The sequence below is a fragment of the Herpailurus yagouaroundi genome, unplaced genomic scaffold (assembly GCF_014898765.1).
Source record: "Herpailurus yagouaroundi ecotype Mexico unplaced genomic scaffold, PumYag 166, whole genome shotgun sequence".
Classification (NCBI taxonomy): domain Eukaryota; kingdom Metazoa; phylum Chordata; class Mammalia; order Carnivora; family Felidae; genus Herpailurus; species Herpailurus yagouaroundi.
Window position 1 is genome coordinate 15,155,883 of NW_024412407.1, and position 22,121 is coordinate 15,178,003.

At 40.3% G+C, this 22,121-nt stretch overlaps 1 protein-coding gene across 2 annotated transcripts in view; it reads left to right on the top strand.

Annotated features, from left to right (window-relative positions):
* Positions 1-532: 532 nt before the first annotated feature.
* CPNE8 (copine 8) overlaps positions 533-22,121 on the top strand; it is a 234,863-nt gene continuing 213,274 nt past the window's right edge. The window contains exon 1 of one of the 2 annotated variants that reach the window (XM_040488446.1): positions 533-1,033. In XM_040488446.1, the coding sequence (XP_040344380.1) occupies positions 897-1,033 (137 nt within the window). In that variant the 5' untranslated portion in view covers positions 533-896. The remainder of the gene's footprint in view (positions 1,034-22,121) is intronic. The other variant, XM_040488445.1, reaches the window with a different exon arrangement.

Consider the following 22,121-nt stretch of genomic DNA (forward strand, 5'->3'; position numbering starts at 1 on the left):
AGGGGCCGCAGCAGGGCCCTGGCTATAAGGACTGTCCCTATTAGACCTCCATGTTCCGAGGAATTGAGGGAAGAGGGAAACCAGATGGCACCCTTAAATCCCAAATAGTTTTTCTCCCCACATTAGAGTCCACCCTGTTCCCGCCTTGCCCCAGATATTGGTATGTCACTTTAGCACCGCGTACAGAACGTTGGAGATCGTCCTTCTGCCCCATTGTCCTCAACCCTCAAGGGGCCGAGGGTGGGCAGTTCAGAAGCTCGGACCGGCTCTTCGGCCCGAGGGCAAGGACCTCCATGGGTTTCGAGGGTGCGGTGAGGACCAGCGCGGGGTGGGGAGGGGTGGACCTACGGTGGGGGTGGGGGGTTAGGAGCGGGCAGAGGCGCCCACACCTCCAGCTTCCAGCTCAGGCAGGCGAACTGCGTGACATTCCCGTCCACACCTGATTGACAGGAGGAGGGAGTCGCGGCCCAGGAGGCGGGAGTGGGTGTGTAGAGGCGGAGACAACCCCAGCCGCCTGCCCAGCCGGCCGGGGCTTGCGCTCCTAGACGGTTGAGGTCTGGGTCTCTTGCCCCCCGCCCCCCCTCGCCGGGTGGCCCGCTGGCTGCTCAGAGCCTGACACCCAGAGCGTGGAAAGGATCACTGAGTGTCCCCTGCTGGGGCTGCTGCCTGCAGGGAGGGGGCAGGGAAGCCCGGAGCCCCGTGCGCCACTTCCCCGGCAGCCTCGGCCTGGGTCAGGACTGGCTCGCGGTTCCCTCGCGGCTCTGCGCGGGTCCGCCTCCCCATCCCTCCCCCTTCCCGCGAGCTGCCTCCGCCCTCCTTCCTCTGCCTCCACCCTCAACCCCCATCCCCGGCTGTCGGGAGCTGGGCTCGGAGCCCTCAGTCTGCCCGAGCTCTGCATGTGGGCGCCGGACAAGTCCGCGGCGCCTCCATCCAAGATGGACAGCCGCTACACCAGCACTGCGGGCATCGGGGACTTGAACCAGCTGAGCGCGGCCATCCCGGCCACGCGGGTGGAGGTGTCGGTGTCCTGCAGGTGAGGAGGCTAGCCCTTCCCCTCCCTCCTCCTGCTCTCCCGTTTGCCGGGTGGGTAGCGCTTGCGAAGCGCTCGGGCACCCCGAGGCTTTGCTGGGGTGAGAAGTTGCGCGACGAGTGGGAAGCACCCCAACTGTGGGTCCGAGTCACCCCAGTGACACGGAGCGGAGAGCTGGAACGAGAAGCGAGTGGTGGGCTACGGAACTGAGACTTTTCGTTTTCTTTCTGGGAAATGCTGTAAAAGTTGGCTGGGCTGTGACTCAGCGGCGGGAACGCCGGCCGCCGCCCACTTTGCAAGACCTTTTTACGTCCCAGACCCGAGCTGTTGGGTTGGGTGATGACGGGAGTCGAAGGGGGACAGCATTGCCAAAAGCGCTTGCGACCGCTGCGCGCGGTGGCCCGGGACTCCCTCCGCTAGGCGTGTGCGAACCTGCTAGTGCCACAGTTGGCACCAAACCCGGCAGCTGCCTCCCCACCCACTTCCTGGAGCCATCCAGCTTGCTTCCCCCCACCCTTCCGGGCTTCTTGCCTCGTGCCTGTTAGGTAGAGATTTGGGCTCCAGCCCTCTTTGCAGACGAATCTGTGCCGTACCTGAAATCTGGGAAGTCACGACTTTCTGCCTGCAAGTAGACACAGTTTTGAGTGCTTGTAACAACTGACACTCTGCCCAAGGACTGTAAATTTCAACTCCTTGCCTGAGTTGCTTGGGTCAGTTTTCCTGTAAACAAAGCAGCATAATTGCTGTTTCGCAGAAGATTTTGAGAAGGAGATAGGCGGACCAGATTACTAAATTGATAACGGCACCAGGAGAGGGAGAATTTGCATAATATTGACTCTGGAGCCCACTTTCTTGTTTGCATACTTGGGTCTCTCTCAGTGGAAAACTCTCTTCCCTTTTGCCCACTTTGGCCTCAGGATTGTTTTCAGTGCTTCACATTCCCCTCCCCCCTCCAATTCTTTTCCTTAGCAAAACTTGCCTTGAGAGAATGTAACAAACGAGGGGGAATCTTGGATGTAAATAAACCCGGAAACTTAAAATGCTGTCACCCCAGTCATACTTGATTTTGCATTTTCACAAGACTAAGTCTAAAGCCCAAGGGATGGATTTTCTTTTTTGTGGAAATTCAAGCACCTACAACCCTAATTGAGGTGTTAATTAGGGGCGAGGCTTTCGGCTATCCCTGAAACTACATCCCATGACTGCTTGCTTCCTCTTAAGGCTGACCTCACAACTGTGGAGATACTAATGCTGATAGTGATAGCTAAGGTGGGGCCCTTGCCTTATTATGTTTATTGGTTTAAGGGTTGCCTGAGATTTCTTCCTGTCAACTGAACAGGTGAAACTATATGGAAAACTCTTTTCAGGCATTAATTTCTAGGCCTTTTTCTTTTCCCTGAAGCTGGCATTGGATGCTCCAGGGAAGTCATTGGTATATACACATCATACATAGCCAAAAGTCCTACAATAAGAGTGTTTTCTAGAGTTCTTCTCTGCTGAACATCCTGCAAAGCCTGAATGACATGTGGGCTGTATCTGGCATGAATATAAAAATGTTATAAATTAAATCTGAGTTTCCCAAAAGCTCTTTAGGACTGATGGGGAAATTGTACCTTCACTGGTCTTTCTACCAGTGGGATCCACATTTAACCACTCTTTTTGTGTGTGTGTTGGGTGTGCCTGGAATCTTGTAATTAATTGGCTTTAACCCAGTTTGTTTAAGCTTGATACCTCAGACCCTGGACATCCTTGTTCCAGCCTTTTTTCCGTATCATTGATTTGGTGTCTTGTTGTCTTGTTTTTTGTTTTTAAGTTTTCAAAAGCAAAAAAAAAAAAAAAAAAAAAAAAAGTCCTGAAATAGAACCCAAGTACTTACAGTACTTACATTGTTGAGAATTGAATCTTGTAAACATAAATGTTGTCCTCTGGGCTTTGGCATAAGAGACCTGGTTACGGATTCTGGCTTTGTGTCTCAATCATGTTACTTTGGAGTTCTTAATCTGAGCTCCTTCATCTCTAAAATGAGGATAATTGTGGTATTTATCTTATATAGAATGTTATCAGAGCTTCATAACATGATGTCTGAAAAGTGCTCACACAATTTGTGACACAAAAGTAAGTGTTAAAACAACATTAACTATTTTGAAATTGGAAATAGTATTTACTGAATAAATGTTTTCTATATGCTTCAGTATGGAATTCTGTAAATATTCCTCTTTTGTTCTGCAGTCAATTAGTAAAGAAGACAGGGATAGAGGCAGTCTTGGGATACCTGCTCTCTCTTTCTCTTTCTTCTTTGATGAAAGTATAAAGAGCGTATATTCTAGGATGTTTGGGGGGAATTTCACTTAGCAACAAGGCTCAACTGGAGGTCTCTCAGTCTTACTCTGGGCGAGCAGAGTAGGGAATTGCCTTGCTTTCTATGTTAGAGACCTCTGATGATTTGCTGACACTCCGAAAGCAACTCAGGAATAGAATCCTTTTTAATAACCTCCTTTCATTGTCCCCAGTCGAAGGCCTTTAAAAAAATCTTTATGACATTTTCATCTTCATTTTGGGGGAGGTGAGAAAATTAACAATTGAAGCTTGAAGCTAAATATAATTCACGGAAATCAATTAGTCTATTCCCTCACCAACTGTTTAATGTCTTTTGTATGTCGAGAATTATGCTCTGCTCCTGGAGAAATGTAAGAGAAGTTCTCTGAAAATGTAAAGTCTGGTTGGGAGAGAAGTATTACGTAATATGTGATGATGTCGGACTAAATCCAAAGATGTGGTTCGTGCACAGAGAGGGAAGAGACCATAGTGGAGTGGAGTGCTTGGAACATATTACAAAGAGAAGATGGGGCTTGAGGGGAGACGAGAAGGATGGGCAAGGCTTGCATTAGAGAAGGGACAGTAGTATAGCATGGAGGTTTTGGGATGGCTACAAACGGTGTGTTAACGCGATGAGTGCTCTTTTCTAGCTGTGTTTATGTAGAGACAAGCTCCTACCCTATGACTTCCCTTCTATCCAGTTTAGTTCTCCCAGCATTCATTTTTCTCATTATGTTAATTCATAGATTTTTTTTTTAAGTTAATTGGGTTACCTAATTAAAATGTCTGTAGCTGGAATGATACAACCTTACACACATAAAATAACATTTACAACATTCCCATTGTATTCTGAAAACAGATTAATTAGAATGAGGTAAAAACCAGTGGGAAAAATAATATGCAGTAATCACCTGTTTCCCTGGGCCTTTGGTTTAGTGAACTGTTTCCAACACATAATTTTGGTCATTTTCTCTGAGAAGTTAGCTTATCAATGAAAAAAAAAAAACAGGGAGAACATTCTGTATTTCTAGACTTTGTGGGTTAGCCATCACATGTAAATTCTTTCACAGCAATAATTTTATAATGGTGATACAACCAATTTTAACTACTCAGGTTGAGGGAAGGATACAAAATGTTGTGAGCCCCTACTTTGTGCTAGATATTCCGTGAGGTCCTATCTGACCTGGCCATGACTCTTTTGCCTAATCTACCACCACTTCTCACATGAACACTGTGACTGAATATAGTCCAACCAATATGTGTTTACCATATGCTAGAACTGGTGACGGATAAATGTGGCTGCAATACACGAATAAGTGGTACAGTCCCATAGCACGTGCCGTTTTGCCAGTGAACCGACTTCCTCTTTGCCTATGGGGCTATGCTGAATGCCACTCTCTCTGCCTTGAATAGCCCTTCCTCCCTTCTTCCCCCTTGTCTTTTTGATTAGCTTGTGCTCTTTTCTTCAAGACTCAGGTCAAACATCCCTCTCACAACTCCTCTCCCCAACTGGGTTTTGCTGTTTTCCCAAAGCAGCTGGTATGTACTAGTATCATAGTTATGTTGTTAATTCTTGGTCTCTGCATTCACCTTGAGGACAAGTTTTGTTTCTTGAATAATCCATGTATCCTGAGTCTGGCACAGAATATGTAGTCCATCAATGCTGGATGCTGTCATTCTCTGAATAAATCAGTTGGCATGGAGAGGGCTGTGTGCCTGTTAAAATACAGATTTCTAGGTACCCACACCAGAACTACTGAATCAAAATCTCTGGGATTAGGGCCCAGGAATCTGGGCTTTTAACAAGTTTACCATGTGCTGATGATACACATTAAAATGTTTACCTGTTTGATGAGGAAATGACTGTGACTGTAGTCATTTTATACGGATTAGCAATCCCTGCCCTACACAGGTGCGAGGAGATAACTTTTCAGGGGTGTGGTGGACCAGACGTAAATGGGATTGAGACAGGAATTTGTCCACCAGTTGTTAAATATAGTGGTTATTAAAAATTAAATGATATAAACCTAAGATTAATGCATTACATTTTAAAATAAAGGCATAGTCAAAAGTTGTCACTTCCTAATTGTTTTACTACAGTTCACTGTTTTCTCTACTCTTTCATGACATCTATGCTCTTTTTAATCCGCGTGGTGAAAATATTATGCAATCTTGTGCTACTGCTCATCTCTTCAGTCCTGTTCAGTGACGTCCTATTGGTAGACTGAAGTTGGCCATGGCGAATATTTACACCATGGAAACTGGCAAATACTGAAAGTCAAGATCAAGGCTTGATTTATGATTTTGTTGTTGTCTGCACTTAAGACCTTCTGTGGGAATCAATTGGCCTTATGGAATTTAAGTAAAAATATTATTATTATTGTTTAGAAGTTGTGTGCCCAGCTACACATACTATATGTCGGTAAGTTTATAACAAATTATACAAATACACACATGCATACACACATTTATGCATCTAGTTTTTTGTTTTTTGTTTTTTTTGGAGAGCCCATTGTTAAACATGTGTTACTTACATACACCTCACTGTTCAGAGGCCTTTTGTAAAAGATTATACAAAGGAAAAAGTTTGTTGCTGTTGGACTGTCACTATTAGAAATGACACATTAGAAATGACAGTGTCTGGTTCAGCACCTTTGTGGTCTTGCTTCTCTGCTTAGAATAAGTGGGGCCGTGTGGTTTCAGAATCCATGAGAGGCTGGGACAGTTTGCAAGTGTATTGTGAATGAAACAAGAAGATAATTGAAATTCTGTATGCTTTTTGGTTTCTTCACTTTTTTATGTGTTTCTTTCCACTTCTTCCTTATTCTCTTACTTTGAAGACTTTGTTTTTCTGTTTCTCCATCCACTGGTAGCATATACTTTGCAAGTTTACATGTTACAGTTCCAGTTCCAGACCACCTGGGAAAGCAAATTCGTATTGCAAGAGAGAGAATCTGCTTGGTCCAGTGGGGATTGGCCCAGTTTGGTTGAAGTAGGTGCATTCGCTGTTCTTATTATCTATGGCAAAAGAGGAAAGAGTTCAAACACAGCAATTGGGGTTTATACCCCAGTCCCTGTTGGTTTATCTTTTAGACATATTCTACCCTTTTTAAAAAAGACAAGAAGTTTGAAGTTAATTGTTAACTGATAATGTTACTATATGCTAGGGGAAGTAGAACGCCTGTTATGCTGTTAGTAACAGGTAAACTGAGGGCCAAGTGTGGTATGGGCATAGCATCCTATTCTTCTGGCTCTGTAGTTCCTGAAGTCCTATGGTTCAAAATTGTAGTGACCCCATGATGCTTTTTTCAGCCCTCTTTGGGTTTGGCTTAGCCCCAGAGTTTCAGGAATATTTGTACTGGGGCATTTGTACTGTGATCTTAAAGTCTCAATGTGCAAGGTGTCCAGGTATATCTTAGCAGACAAAAGCCTTACTCATGTGGTTGTTCCACCAATGTTTTGGTCTGCCCTTTGTATTTTTTAATATTTGGGGCCTGCGATGTTCTCAAACAGCCCTGGGATGTGGAGAATGTGAGTCTGGACGCAATTCACAAAGCAGGGCCCCAAGGAAAAGGGTGTAAACGTCTGTGCTCTTTTACATACCTTTTTGTGGCAGAACAGGCAGAAGCCTCCCTACTTGTTTCACTCAAGACAGGGAAGAAAAACAATCCCTCTCAAAGGGGTTTTATGCAGTTGTTAGCCTGTTTTATAATAATAACAGTTGCTTATGAGAGCCAGTTTTACTTAGCCTTGAAGAGCATGGGTGTGGAACTAGACCTGTTCTACCACTACTGGCCGTGAAACGTTGGAAAGTTACTTAATGACTCTGTTCCTTAATTTCCTCATCCGTAAAGTGGGGAGAATAATAGCCCCTGTGACTTGTATTTGTTTTGAGGGTTAAATAAGTTGTTGCATCTATGTGCGTTAAAATACTGCTTTTCATACCAGTTAAGTACTCAGAATTACAAATGGATATCCATACAAAATAAAAATCGCTCATATTCCATCCAACTATGAACATTAAAATTGTTTTAATGTTTTATTTATTTATTTATTTATTTTTTTAAATTTTTTTTCCAATGTTTATTTATTTTTGGGACAGAGAGAGACAGAGCATGAACGGGGGAGGGGCAGAGAGAGAGGGAGACACAGAATCAGAAACAGGCTCCAGGCTCTGAGCCATCAGCCCAGAGCCCGACGCGGGGCTCGAACTCACGGACCGCGAGATCGTGACCTGGCTGAAGTCGGACGCTTAACCGACTGCGCCACCCAGGCGCCCCTAATGTTTTATTTTTGAAAGAGAGAGAGAGAGAAAGGGAGAGAGAGAGAGAGAATGAGTGGGGGAGGGGCAGAGAGAGAAGGAGACCCAAAATCTGAAGCAGGCTTCAGGCTCTGAGCTGTCACCATAGAGCCCAAAACGGGGCTAAAACTCAAAAACCGTGAGATCATGACCTGAGCTGAAGTCAGACGCTTAACCAACTGAGCCACCCAGGCGCCCCAAACTATGAACATTTAGTTTACTTCTTTCCCATTTATAACGCCATACTTACAGTCCCTCTCTTTCCCTTGAGTGTGTGTGTGTGTGTGTGTATGCTCACATTATATAATGGGATCATACTATATTCTACATAATTTATCTTCTGTATTTTTTGTATTATATCATGTATATATTGCTGTCATTCGTTTTTGAAAAAATAACCCTCTGTGTCTCTAGTCTATTTTATGCACACACTATTTATTTGACTTCTCTCTTATTTTCCAAAATTTATTTCAAAAAGTTACTATTCAGAATAATGCTAACGAGTATTCTTATTCACGAACACTTGACAGCAGTTATGGTTTTTTTTTCTCCTGAGGATAGTTTTCTAGGACTGAAGTTATTAGTAAGCTATCTTCTCAAGGGGATTTTAATAGCTTCTTTTCATTATTCCCCCCTATTCCTCTTTAAATAAGCAGAGTCAAGTCTAAACTACTGGCTGCACCTTTCTAAATACTTTTATTTCCATGAGAAAGTTGCATTTAAAGATTAATGAGAATTTGGGGCAGCAGAGTATAGCAGCAAGAAAGTGGAATTAGGAGCCAGACAGATGTCTTTAAATCCCAGTTTTATCCCTTTTTGGAACGTTATTTTGGGTATCTTATTTCAACTTCCAGAATTTAATTTCCTAATCAGTAATACAGAAATGATTTAAAAACTAAATTTATAGTCTTCTTGGAGAGGTAAATGAAATAAATTCTACAAAGTGCCCAGGAATGTGCCTGTCACAAGAAATGCACTTAGTAGTTGTTAGTCTTAGCTAAGTTTCTTATGAATACGTTACTAGGTGGCCTACAAGCAACACAGAAGAGAGGACACCTGTATTTTGGACAAATTTATAATCAGTATGGGAAGTCATAGAAACGTGAAATGCAGTGTGGCGGAGGTACAGAGTAAAAGTGGTCACAAGAGTGTGGATTTGGAAATGCATAGGAAGTTCCTACAGATTCTACCCCATGGCTCCCAACACCACACACCAACCCACACAGTGAGACACGTGGCCCCAATGGGATTTGACAGATTGGAAGTAGTGTTTAACAACAAAGTTTTAGAGTGAAAGCATATTCTTGTATCCCACCAACAAAATCAGTGGGCTGACATTTAGACAACTCTTTCGTGTCTTACATGTGATAAAACGGATCCAACTAGATGATAATTCAGGCTGATGGCGGAGAAGGTTTTTATTGCCAATAATAAAGTGAGATATATTTAAAAGGTGCCTTGTCCCAAGGGCCAATGTTCATGGCCTGACTTACAATACCTTAGTGTTTTCAAATGTATTACAACCATCAATGTTATAGCCTCTTCGGCCAGAGACATTAGGTCTCGCGTATTCTTGTTCAAATTATGAGACCTTTTGTCAGTTTCAGTCTATAAAGAATAAAACTCCAAATACTGAGGGAATTATCAGTTAACTTTGTGAAACACCGAAGAAGCAAAGTATCATTGATAGTCCCTGGGAAGCATTTCTATCTGTTAGACTGTACAACTATTCAATTATAAGCTAAAGTAATGAAGTCAAGAAACATGCTATATATTTTATTTAAAGTCAAAATGTATGCGAGACAATGTAGAAAACACTTAACATATACTGATTCACTCAGTCCTCACAATTTCTATAAAACAGGCGATTTATGTCCTATTTTATAGGTGAGGAGATTGAGGTTCAAAGAAGGTTTAAATAATTTGGCCTAAGTTGCACATCAAGGAGGTGGTGAGGTTGAGTTCCCAGTCCATATATATGTCTGGTTCTTAGGTGTATGCTTCTGTCCACTAGACATACGCTGGTATTCTTCCATAAGTTACTCATTTTAGGATTTAAGGGTGGGATTCTTTCCTATCAGTATTGATGTGTTGGGAACTAAAGAGAAAGGACAAAGCTGAGAGACACAATTATAGTAGATGATATCAATACCATCACAAAGGGGAGTACAGTTCCTCTGTGCCGTTTCTGTTCCCTATTGGTGAGAGCTGTGGGTAGAAACAGTGCAGATGAGTGCCATAAACCTTAACAATTTGGTGTTTGACTTCCAAGTATCGATTCTTACCTTTTTCTGCTGCTGAGTTACCTAATGAAGCTGTGGGAAATTAAGTAATGAGAGGGCTTTTTAACTAGAAATCAGCAGGCAGGGTGAGATGAAAGTTAAATGCTGGACAAAGGTGATGGACCTGGTAAATGAAAAGTAGAGGGAAATTAATTGAATTGACTATGTGACATTCATACATACCATTGGAGTGGAGAACTGACCGCAAGCTCTGTCATTTCCATCCCCTGCTTTCTTAATAATGAAGTCACCACTTAACTTGCTTGCTTTTCAGTAATAGATTCCAGGGTTTCCTTTCACGACAAATATGCTCTTCAGAATTCTGTGTAAATAAAATAATTGTTTAGATATTGAAAATGTCAGCACAGTATTCTGACTAACTGCGTTGTGACATAACTGTAAAAGTCAATATTTTCTACTTGGCTAATTAGTTGCTCTCTCTCTGAAATATATATATATAATCTCCTTAATATATATATTAAAAATATATATATATTTTTATTGAGATATTAATATATATATATTGAGATATTCTTAATATATATATAATATATATATATCTTATATATATATCTTATATATCTTATCTTATATCTTATATATCTTATATATCTTATATATCTAATATCTTATATATATATAAGATATTCTTAATATATATATTATATATACATATATATAATATATATATTAAGAATATCTCAATTGTCAAGAGAGTGCAGAGAACCAGATATGGTTGTAATTGTCATACCTGATCGAAACTAACACGTTTCTCAGCCTTAGTTAGTATATTAGTGGTTTTAGAGTCATTTTGAGAAATTTGCTTCTCAGTGCCCACAGAACTTTATATTTTGTGTCATCTCTGTGTGTATGATGTTGTGGGCATTCTTAAAAATCTTTTTTTATCTAAATGTACTCCTGTAAAGGGAATATCACATTATTTGTGGCTTTCTAGGTAATTGAAAGCTCAATCATTCTTCTTTAATGTCTTCAATAGGTTTTCATGTTTCCCAGCCATAAAGCAAAGAATGAGAGAGAGTTTGGACAGAGCTTATTACCTTGCTATCTCAACGTTCAAATTAATTGTGGAAGCAGAAACACTACAAAGCTGATTGCAATTGATTTTATGTTAGAGGTTTCATCCAAAGCCTCTTTGTAGGCATTGGGAAAAGGAGGCATAATCAATATTAAGTTTCTCCTAATTGGTGATTTGAATTGGTGAATTTAAAAAATGTTTTTGGAGAGAAGTTTGAAGTATACTAGCTGAAAGATGATTGATTTTCAACCTAAGATATGTCTCACAGTTTAAATTAAATGGTTTTAATTTCTTTGTTTCACTGACGTCATTTTGTCATTTGAATGTCATTTATGTGACTTCTTCTTTCCTTGTGGAATATGTCAGTGAAGTCTGGGAAATCCCCGGGCTTACGTTGTGTTTCTGACACTGCCTCTGTGACCTTTGGCAATGCCACCAGTACCCTGAGAAAGCATCATTTCCTAGGATGGTTGAATCCCTGGTTTAGACGACCTGGGATGTCACTCAGAGCTTGATAAGTCAATGGCACTGGAAGTGAGACCTTGAAATACAATGTAAACGTCCTTTGATTTGAGGAAATCTTATGATTGGCAATGCCATTTGAAAACCTAGGCCCTAATTCCAGTGTCTGAGTTTTTGAAGGGATATTAAGGTAGACTCTCTCTAATGCCAACCGCTTCCCGCTTCAAAGTCCTCATTTCACTTAATATTCTCCCGAAGGGATGTCAAATTCTACTGTTGCTGTTCCAGGGATCTATAGCTAGCTTCCTTCATCCTGAAAATGAACAATGTTTGATATTAATAGATGTGTGTGCCTTTCTTTCAATTTACTTTTGTGATATGTTACCCCTGTGCCCCCCCCCGCCCCCAACTCTTGGCAAAGATAGAGCTTTGAGTGGAGATGGCAAATTGCCTCAATTTTGTGTTTACCAATCAGTTGTTCCTAAGCGCTGGCTGCCTGAAGTAGCACCTGGAAAGATTCTTAGGGAACATCTGGGTTTTGTGGGAAAGCATACTGTCTACATTTGACTTTGACTTTTGAAATAAAGTAAACCAATACCAACATGTATACTATTGCTTTTCTATTGTTATAACCTTTAACCTACTTCACAGTGTCTGCTCAGTCACAACTTTCTATTCGGCTCGGCTCTCCAAAATGTTTGTTGCTTCCCTTTCCATTCCTGCTGCCAGCCTTTTTGTTCAGGAAGTTGTATTTTCCCCTAAGAACGTTAAAATATTCTCTGAACTATTCTCTGTGACTCCAGAATTCATGTTTTTGGTCTATTCTTCACCTGTTATGTAGTTAGCTTCCCAAACAAAGGTTGAATTATGTGGTTTTCCTTTTGCAGAAACTTTCAGTCTTTCTCCTTTGCTTACAAAATAGAATCCAAGCACCTTAACGTGGTGTTCACAGTCTTCCCTCATCCTGGACAGACATCCCCTGCCAGTCACATCTCAGACATGGACTCTAGCCAAAGTGGAGTACTTGCCAATCTCCATGTCTCCTGTGTATGCTCTTGCTTCTCACCATTGTTGGTACTTTCCTTCAGGCTGAAAAGCCTCCCACCACGCCCCCCCCCCCCAATTTCTGTACCTATCCTTGATTGTCGGGGTATACATTGGAGATATTGTGGGTTTGGTTCTAGACTGCCACAGTAACGGGAATATTGCATTAAAATGAGTCAAATAAATTTTTTGGTTTCTCAGTGCATGCGAAAGTTATGTTTATACTGTACTGCAGTCTGTTAAGTATGCAGTAGCACTGTGTATAACAAAACGTGCATTCTTTAATAAAAAATCCTTTATTGCTAACAAATGCTGACCATCCTCTGAGCTTTCTGCAAGCCATCACTTTGCTGGTGGAGGTTCTTGCCTCGATGTTGATGCTGGTGACTGATCATGGTGGCGGTTGCTGAAGATTGGGATGTCTGTGGCAAGTTCTTAAAATAAGAGAACAACAAAGTTTGCTGCATTGATTGACTTTTCCTTCCATGAAAGATTTCTCTCTAGCATGTGATGCTGTTTGAGAGCATTTTATCCACAGAACTTCTTTCAAAATGGGAGTCAGTTTTCTCAAACCGTGCCACTTCTTATCAATTAAATTTATGTAATATTCTAAATCCTTTGTTATTTTAAGAATCTTCACAGTATCTTTACTAGAAGTGGATGCCATCTCAAGAAACCACTTTCCAGGCACCTGGGTGGCTCAGTCGGTTAAGCGTCCAACCCTTGATTTTGGTTCAGGCCATGATCTCACAGTCGTGAGATCGAGCCTCACGTGGGGCTCCATGCTGAGCGGAGTCTCCTTGGTATTCTCTCTCCCTTTTTTTCTGCCCCTCTCCCCCTCTCAAAAAACAAACAAACAACAACAACAAAAAAACGACTTTCTTTGCTCATCCATAACAAGCAATAGCAAGCACCCCCTCATCCATTCAAATTTTATCAGGAGGTTGCTGCAATTCAGTCACATCTCCAGGCTCCACTTCTAATTCTAGTCACTATTTCCACCACCTCTGCAGTTATTTCCTCACTGAAGTCTTGAACCCCTGAAACTCATCCGTGAGATTTGGAATCAACTTCTTCCAAACTCTTGTTAATGTTAATATTTAACCTCTTCTTATGAATCACAAATGTTCTTAATGTTGTCTAGAATGGTGAATGCTTTCCAGAAGGCGTTCAATTTTCTTTGCCCAGATCCATCAGAAGAATCACTGACTGTGGCAGCTTTTGTCTTATGAAAGGTATTTCTTAAATAATAATTCTTGAAAGTCAGTATCACTCTTTGATCCTTGGGCTGCAGAATGAATGTTGTCAGTGGGCATAAGAACAACGTTAATCTCATGGCACACCTTCATCAGAGCTCTTGCATGGTCAGGCGCATTGTCAATAACCAGTATTTTGAAAGAAATCTTTTTTTTTTTTTTTTCCTGAGTAATAGTTCTCAATAGGGGGCTTAAAAGATTCAGTGAACCATGTTCTAAATAGATGTACAGCCATCCAGGCTTTGTTGTTCCTTAAATGGAGAACAGGCAGAGTAGATTTAGCATAATTCTTAAGGGCCCTAGGATTTTGGGAATGATCCATAAGCGCTGGCTTCAACTTCAAGTCACGAGCTGCATCAGCCCCTTTTTAGGGGGTCAGCCTGAGGAGAAGGTATTGGCTTCTCTTCTCTACCTATGAAATCGCGTCTTCTTCTACTAGAAGGCTGTTTCATCTACACTGAAAATCTGTTGTGTAGTGTAACCAACTTCATTAATTATCTTAGCTAGAGTTTCTGGATAACTCGCTGCAGCTTCTCCATAAGCAACTGCTGCTTCGTCTTGCGTTTTTATGTTATGGAAACGGCTTCTTTCCTTAAGCCTCATGAGCCAACCTCTGCCAGCTTCCAACTTTTCTCCTGTAGCTTCCTCACCTCTCTCAGCCATCACAAAATTGAAGAGAGTTTGCGCCTTGTTCTGGATTAGGCTTTGGCTTAAGGGAACGTTGAATGCTGTGGCCAGTTTGATATTCTATCTGGACCTCTCAAGCTTTCTCCATATCAGCAACATAGCTTTTATGCTTTCTTATCGTTTATATGTCCACTGGAGTAGCACTTTTAATTTCCTTCCAGAACTTTTTCTTTGCATTCACAACTTGGCTAACTGGCTCCAGAGGCCTGGCTTTTGGCCTCTCTTGGCTTTCGACATGCCTTCCTGACTAAGCTTCATCATTTCTAGCTTTTGATTTAAAGTGAGAGGGGCGCCTGGGTGGCTCAGTTTGTTAAGCCTCCAACTCTTGATTTTGGCTCAGGTCATGATCTTACGGCTCATGAGTTTGAGCCCTGTGTCGGGCTGTGTGTTGACAGTATAGCCCCTGCTTGGGATTCTCTCTCTCCCCCTCTCTCTGCCTCTCTCCTGCTCCCAATCTCTCTCTCTAAATAAATGCATAAACTTAAAAATAAAGTGAGAGATGTGCGACTCTTTCTCACTTGAATAATAATTTCGGTATTGTTGAGTCTCAGGGAACAGAGTAGCCTGAGAAGGAGAGAGATGGGGGAACATTACGTCAATAGAGTGGTCAGAGCACACACAACATTTACGAACGATTAAGTTCGCTGTCTTCTATGTTATATGGGTGTGGTACATGGTGCCATAAACAATTAGGTGTTACAGTAGTAACGTCCAAGACCACTGATTCACAGATCACCATAACAAACAATGCAAAAGCTTGCAATATTAGGAGAATTACCAAAATGTGGACACAAAGTGAGCAAAAATGCTCCTGGGAAAATAGCACCAAGTGACTTGCTCGACATGGGGTAGCCGCAAGCTTCAGTCTGTAAAACAAAACAAAACAAAACAAAACAAAACAAAACAAAACAAAACACCACAGTTATCTGTGGAACACAATAAAGGAAATCAAAATAAAGTGAGGTATGCCTGTATACCATAAAATAGATTTCCAAAGTGGAATTAATAATTTCTTCCTTGGAGTTTCTACACTGCATTTCTTGTAGTTTTCTTTTATTCTGACATAATTATTTAGGTTTTTTGCATGTTTGTCTCTATCAGCTTCAAGAGTGCAGTATTTGTCTTACCATTGATTTTCACAAAACCTGTGTGCTTTTCACATGGAAGGAGTTTAATAAACATTTGCTGCCTTATGGACAGATTGGAAGAATAATTCTGGACACATGAATTTACACATGTGTAAAGACACATGAATTTGTGTATATCTGTACTTTAAAAATATTGGTTTGTATATATAATAAAAGCATAAAAATGACTCATTTTACTAGTACAATTTGATAAAAACATACAATGAATCAAACTTAGTTTATCTAAAACATCCCATAAAGTTTTATTTGTGAACAATTGAAAGACAAATAAATAATTTTAAATGAACTTACTTTGCCTCCAAGTAACAAAACTAGTTTTAGAAGTGGACACTTAGTACTTTCTGAATATTGACAGGTGATTTGCTTCTTTAATGTGGGATGAATAATATGTGAAAAAGAAAAATGATAGAATTTGTATGTATGGGGATATCATATATAATATACCCAAATAAGAACATAAATGAGCAAATCTTTGACCCAAAGAAGATTTTGTCTTGGGGAGAGCTGTTTCTAATAAATAACTTGGTGAGCTGATAAGGTGCATCGACATGATGGTTTCACTTAGGTATAATCTTGGGGAAGGAGATCTGTTTGGTGGCCTGGCCTCTTCGAGAAGCAATGGGTTTCTTATCTAACGGATTTTCTGTCAGTCCCTGTGTTTTTGTTCCACCAATTTTAATTTTGTGCCATGAAGTGGTAAAACAAAATTTCAGAAAAGTCTAAATTCAACTAAAAAAAAGTATTAAGAATGGGATGATGGAAGAGGAAACAATGCTTTCTATAGAAAAAGGAAAAAAAAAACCCTCACAGAACTTCTTCTCATGTGCACAAGTAAAAAATGAATATATTACTTAAGTCATTATCCATAAACCACATTGTTTCCTGCACTTGTTTGGTTATAAAGTTTTGTTGGATAGGCTAAATGGTTTACAAAGTGCTTGTGACACAGCTGAAGTATCTAAGCGCTCAATTGATTGTATTTTGCCTAAAATGTTATATCCTGCCTGAATACAAATCAAATCGTTCCAGAGACACTGACCTCAATAGTGGTTCTTACTAGGAAAACAGAAACAAAAACAAAAGACAAAATTATGAAAGGGTTTTGTTTCGGTGAGGGCCATAAATGGATGAATTAGTTTAATACACGATGATATGATGATGATTGGTGAATATTTTCCAATACACATATAAAAAGCTGTGATTTTAAAAAAATGAAATTATTGGGTGGTTGTATCATTTTCATTTTGGGGGAATGATTTACACCATCTGTTCTAAACTAGGGTTATCATTATAAGAATTGATTCAGAGATTTTTCAGACTGTGTATGGGCACTCCTTAGAATTCCAGTTTGCCTCCCTGAAGGGAATGACTCCTCAACTCCATTTTCTCCATTCCTCCAAGTCCCATAGAATTTCTGTCAGTTGAGCCTCAAACCTTGATCTCCTGCCTCTTCTACTTCTACATTAGCTCTTTAATGTGGACGACTTCTCTGGTTCTGACTGGGCCCAGACCTATCTGACTCCTGCGGACACCATGGCAAACTGTTTCAACCCCACATCTTGTTCTGTCCCCTTGCCTCCTTCCTGCCATGAATCCTGCTCTTTGGGCTACTAGAGCCCTGTTCAGAAAGCACAAATACCATCATACTCTTACTCCCTTGTGTTATACCCTTTAATTGTCTATGTATTAAGGCCATGAGAACTTTACAAACCCTCACTTATCTATTCAACCTCTTCTCTTTCTCTCTATGTCCCACCACCCTCTTCTTCCCCCACTGGGCTCTAAAAACTCTCTCCAAAACTCTAAGTCATTTCAGACCCCCTGTATTTCCTGAGGCAACTATGATCCTTAATCCTTGTTTTTGGTGGCAATAGTTCTGCCTCACTTTATTATCTCACTCGATAACAGAATCTACTGATGGTTCAGGCATCACTCTCACTATGAAGACGTTCCCTGATCCTTCAGATAGAATTGACTATCCCTCCTTTTCTGTCTTATGTGATGAATTTGTTATACACATTCCACATTCGTATTTGTTTACGAATCTGTCCTCTTAATAGAATATAAATAATCCAGGGTCAGGAGCCCATGTGTTCATATCACAGTCTCCAATGCCAAATCTTTTTTCTGTCATTGAGTAACTTAGTGTTTGTTGAATAAACATTTGAGAGTATCAGACAACTATTACATTATAAATTCCTATAGGACAGGAACTGTGTTTTCCCTTTGTATCCATTTAATATCTAGTAAAATGTTTTGCATATAGATAGTGTTTACTTATTTATTCAATGTATAGTTGACGAAAGGAAAGTAGAGCATCCCAGTTGAATGGAACCATGACTGGAAGGCATTAGTACAGGAAAGAGAGTAACATCATTTGATTTGAAAAAAAAAAAAAATCAGTTGTATAAAGGCAGGAACAATGAGGCTTGGCTGAACAATTGCCTATATCTGTTTCACTATGTTATTTTTAGGATTTGTATAATATTATAGGCATTTTTAGGATTTCTATAATATTATAGGTTCATAGTTGCTACTGAGCTTTATTTGTTTATATATTTATGTTTTGGACCTAGATGAGTATTTTTGAGTCAGGGGAAATTCCTTGTGTAATCATTAGTAACAAGTATAACAGATGGTATTAGAAAATTATTTTCCATCATCCTGTCTCACCTGGTCATTTATGTTTACAAACAAATTTCCTTTCCAGATTAATTCTTTCTGTTTAAAGTTTTTTTTTTTTGATGTTTATTTATTTTTGAGAGACAGAGAGAGAGAGAGAGAGAGAGAATGAGTTAGGGAGGGGTAGAGAGTGAGGGAGACACAGAATCCAAAGCAGGCTCTAGGCTCAGAGAGCAGCACAGAGCCCAACGTGGGGCTTGAACCCGCGAGATGTGAGATCATGACCTGAGGTGAAGTCCTGACCTGAGCTGCAGTGGGCACTTAACTGACTGAGCCACTCACGTGCCCCCTAATTCTTTCTATTTAAATTCTGTTGTTGATTCTCAGATTGCTCTTAAGGACATTTCAATTGTTCAATGATCAGTGATCCAAAGAAATTACAGAAGATGTTACTTAAAATCTGGAGGACCAAAACTCAGCCAATCTAGCCTTACCTTCATAGGCATATTATTTTTCTCATTGGCATAACTGTGCATTGATTAATAAATCTTAAAGAGAGCTGACTCAAGACAACCTTACATATAAATATTCTTTTTGGAAATATTGAGCCTGGAGACACATTACTTCTTCCCCACATAGAAGCAATATGTTGCTCAACAGTTAATAGATAAAGAAACAGTTAGAAAGTCTAGTCATGTGACCAATATATTTTTGAAATGGTGCACAGAAGGCAGCTACCTCTGAGCTGATGTTGACAGAGTAGTGTTAGCCTTCAGCTTTTTACTTGGTGGTGATTTGTGGACCTATCACGGTCACTAGCTCTTAGTGTTTGGACAAGTGATTGTCACCTGCAAATATGCTTTGTGCAATGACTCTGGGAGAAGTAATAAACCCTGAAAATTGTTTAAAATATGTGCAAGGTCATTGCCCACCTAGCTGTTAGCAAGTGAGCTGAAAGCAGTTTCTGCTTTTAGAGCAGGCAGGAGGAGAGATTGGGGAAAATGATGATACCTAGTCTCAAGTGTTGTAACATAATAAGGGAAATGGTGTAATGTATTAAGGAGCAGAGCACAGGTTTAGAGATGGAAATATCTGTATTGAAACTGCAGCTCCATATATTGCCAACTAAATTTAGGTAAATTAATCTCTCTCAGCTTTGGTGTATAAGTGAGGATAAAAGTTCCTTCTTGTATAGTTGCTACAAGGATTGTATGATATAAAATCATTTAAGTGTATAGAAAGTTCCTGTCTCTTAGCAAGGAACTCTTATTTTTATACTGGTATTCAATAGAAATAGTTGGAAAACAGTGGATCACCTCATGAAGGTGGCAAAGGTTCTCTAAAAAATCTATTGTTTTAGAAAAGTGCTACATGCTTGTATAAAAACCCATGTGCACATGCACACACACATAGACACACATACACAGACATATACACATAAAACCAAGCAGCACTGGAAAGAACAAAAAAGAATGTACAAATCACCCAAATCCCGCCCAGTGATAGAGCATATCAACCTAGGCATCTCTTTGTGCCTTTTAAAAATTTAAACAGTATCTTTTTAATGAAAAAAAAAAAAAAAAAGATTACTTTTTGAGAGAGAGAGAGAGAGAGAGTGAGCCGGGGAGGGGCAGAGTGAGAGGGAGACTGAGGGTGTGAAGTGGGCTCTGTGCTGGCAGCAGAGAGCCCAATGCGGGGCTTGAACCCAACGAACCATGAGATTATGACCTGAGACCAAGTTGAGGCTTAACCGACTGAGCTAGCCAGGCGTCCCTCTTTGTGCCTTTATTTAGATATATTTAAAGAATATATCCATTTATATCCATGTTATGATGACTTGGACAAGATGGTAGTCTGCTTTTTTTTTCTTGGATTTTCTACTCCGGATATAAATACCTGAACTTGATTTCCTTTCTACAAGCCTAGAGAGCAGGAACTCAGAGCACACGACTCCACGTGAATGATCTCCGTGCTGGGGGGCCGCCCGCCCGATAAATCCCTTTCCACCGCCTCCACAGAACCCTCACTGCTATTGTTAAAATGCTCCTGTTGACATGCCACTGGAAAGTTTCAGGAGGCCTGGCATGTGGTCTTGCTGTCTGCCGACACTGGATTCCTACTCATTGCCTCATGGTGCTGTTCTCTGCTGATTTGTCAGGGCTTTGTGGTTCAGTTGTTTCCACGGGGACTGCTACATTCCTAATTCTGGGTTCCATAAAACATCACCATGCTTTCATCCTAAGTTTCCCTCTTTTATGTCACTTACAACTAAATGAGCTTTAATTCACGCAGCTAATATTTATATCACAGGAGAACACTATCTTAGTGTATTTGCATGTCATTGATGACTACTGAGTATGAATTCATTTAACACGTTCAGTGAGTAACTGTATTTCTTCTCTTACAAAATGCCTATTCACTTCTTTAGCCCATTATTTAGAGAATGTTTTGCATATTTATAGCTTTAACATTTTATCCACCGTATATGTAACAAATATTGTATTTTAATTTTAATTACTGTATCATTTCTGTGTAGAAGTTTAAAATGCATTTATTAACTGTGGTGCCTGGGTGGCTCAGTTGGTTGAGCACCCAACTCTTGATTTCAGCTCATGTCATGATCCTAGGGTCTCAGGATCAAGCCCCACCTCGGGCTCCACACTGAGCATGGAGCCTGCTTAAGATTTTCTCTCTCTCTCTCTCTCTCTCTCTCTCACTCACTCTCACTCTCTCAGCCCCTCTCCCCTGCTTGCTCTCTCACTAAAATAAAAAAAATGCATTCATTATCAATGAATCAATGTTCTCTGAGCTTTGTGTAAAGCTTAGAAAGTATTCTTCATGCCAAGATTTTAAAAACAGTATGTTAAATTTTCTTCCAGTCTTTTCTAATTGATTCTGGCTGATGTTATATTTTCCATAATTTACTTTCAAATATTTCAGCAGAGACAGTATCATATAGATGTGTGTGTTAGATTGTAGAGTTAAATCTAACATATCTTAGGACCACATACTTTGGATGTGATCTGGTAGTATTTGCAGTTAATCAGAAGTCCACACTCCAGAAGTGCCTACTCTGGACTGTTCTACTCTCTTTATCTTGTTCAACACGAGAGGGTTTTGTTATTAATATGGATATCAGAAATGATCAGATTTGTGGGTTTACCACTTTACGCAACTAGATGATCATAGTTAAAAAAGCACCAGACAATAATAAGCACTGGAGAAGATATAGAGAAATTGCAACCCTCATTTATTGCTGGTGGGGATGTCAAGTGGTACAGCTGCTTTGAAAAATGCTTTGGCGGTTCTCCACATGTAAAAAGCAGAGTTACCATGCGATCTAGAAATTCCACTCCTAAGTATATACCCAAGAGAAATGAGATCATGTGTCCCCATAAAAACTTGTATGCAAATGTTCATGACAGCATTATCGACAAGAGCCAAAAACTGGAAACAGCCCAAATGTGTATTATCTAATGAGCATGTGATATATCCATACAATGGAATATTATTTGCCATTAAAAAGGAATAAAGCACTGATACTTACTGCAACATGGATGAATCTTCTTTTTAAGTTTATTTATTTTGAGAGAGACAGAGAGAGAGAGAGAGAGAGAGAGCGAGCACGTATGTGTTAATGGGGGAGGGGCAGAGGAAGAAGAGAATCCCAAGTAGGCTGCATGCTAATAGGGGGGCTTGATCTCACAAACTGTGAGATTATGACCTGAGCCGAAATCAAGAGTCAGATGCTCAACTGGCTGACCTACACAGGTACCTCCAATATGGATGAATCTTAAAAACATTAGCCTAAGTGAAATAATCTAGTCATGAAAGATTATATATTGTATGATTTCATTTAGCCAAATGCATAGAGACAAAGTGGATTAGTGATTACCAGGGGCTGTGGAAGGTGGAATAGGGAGTGATTACTAATGGGT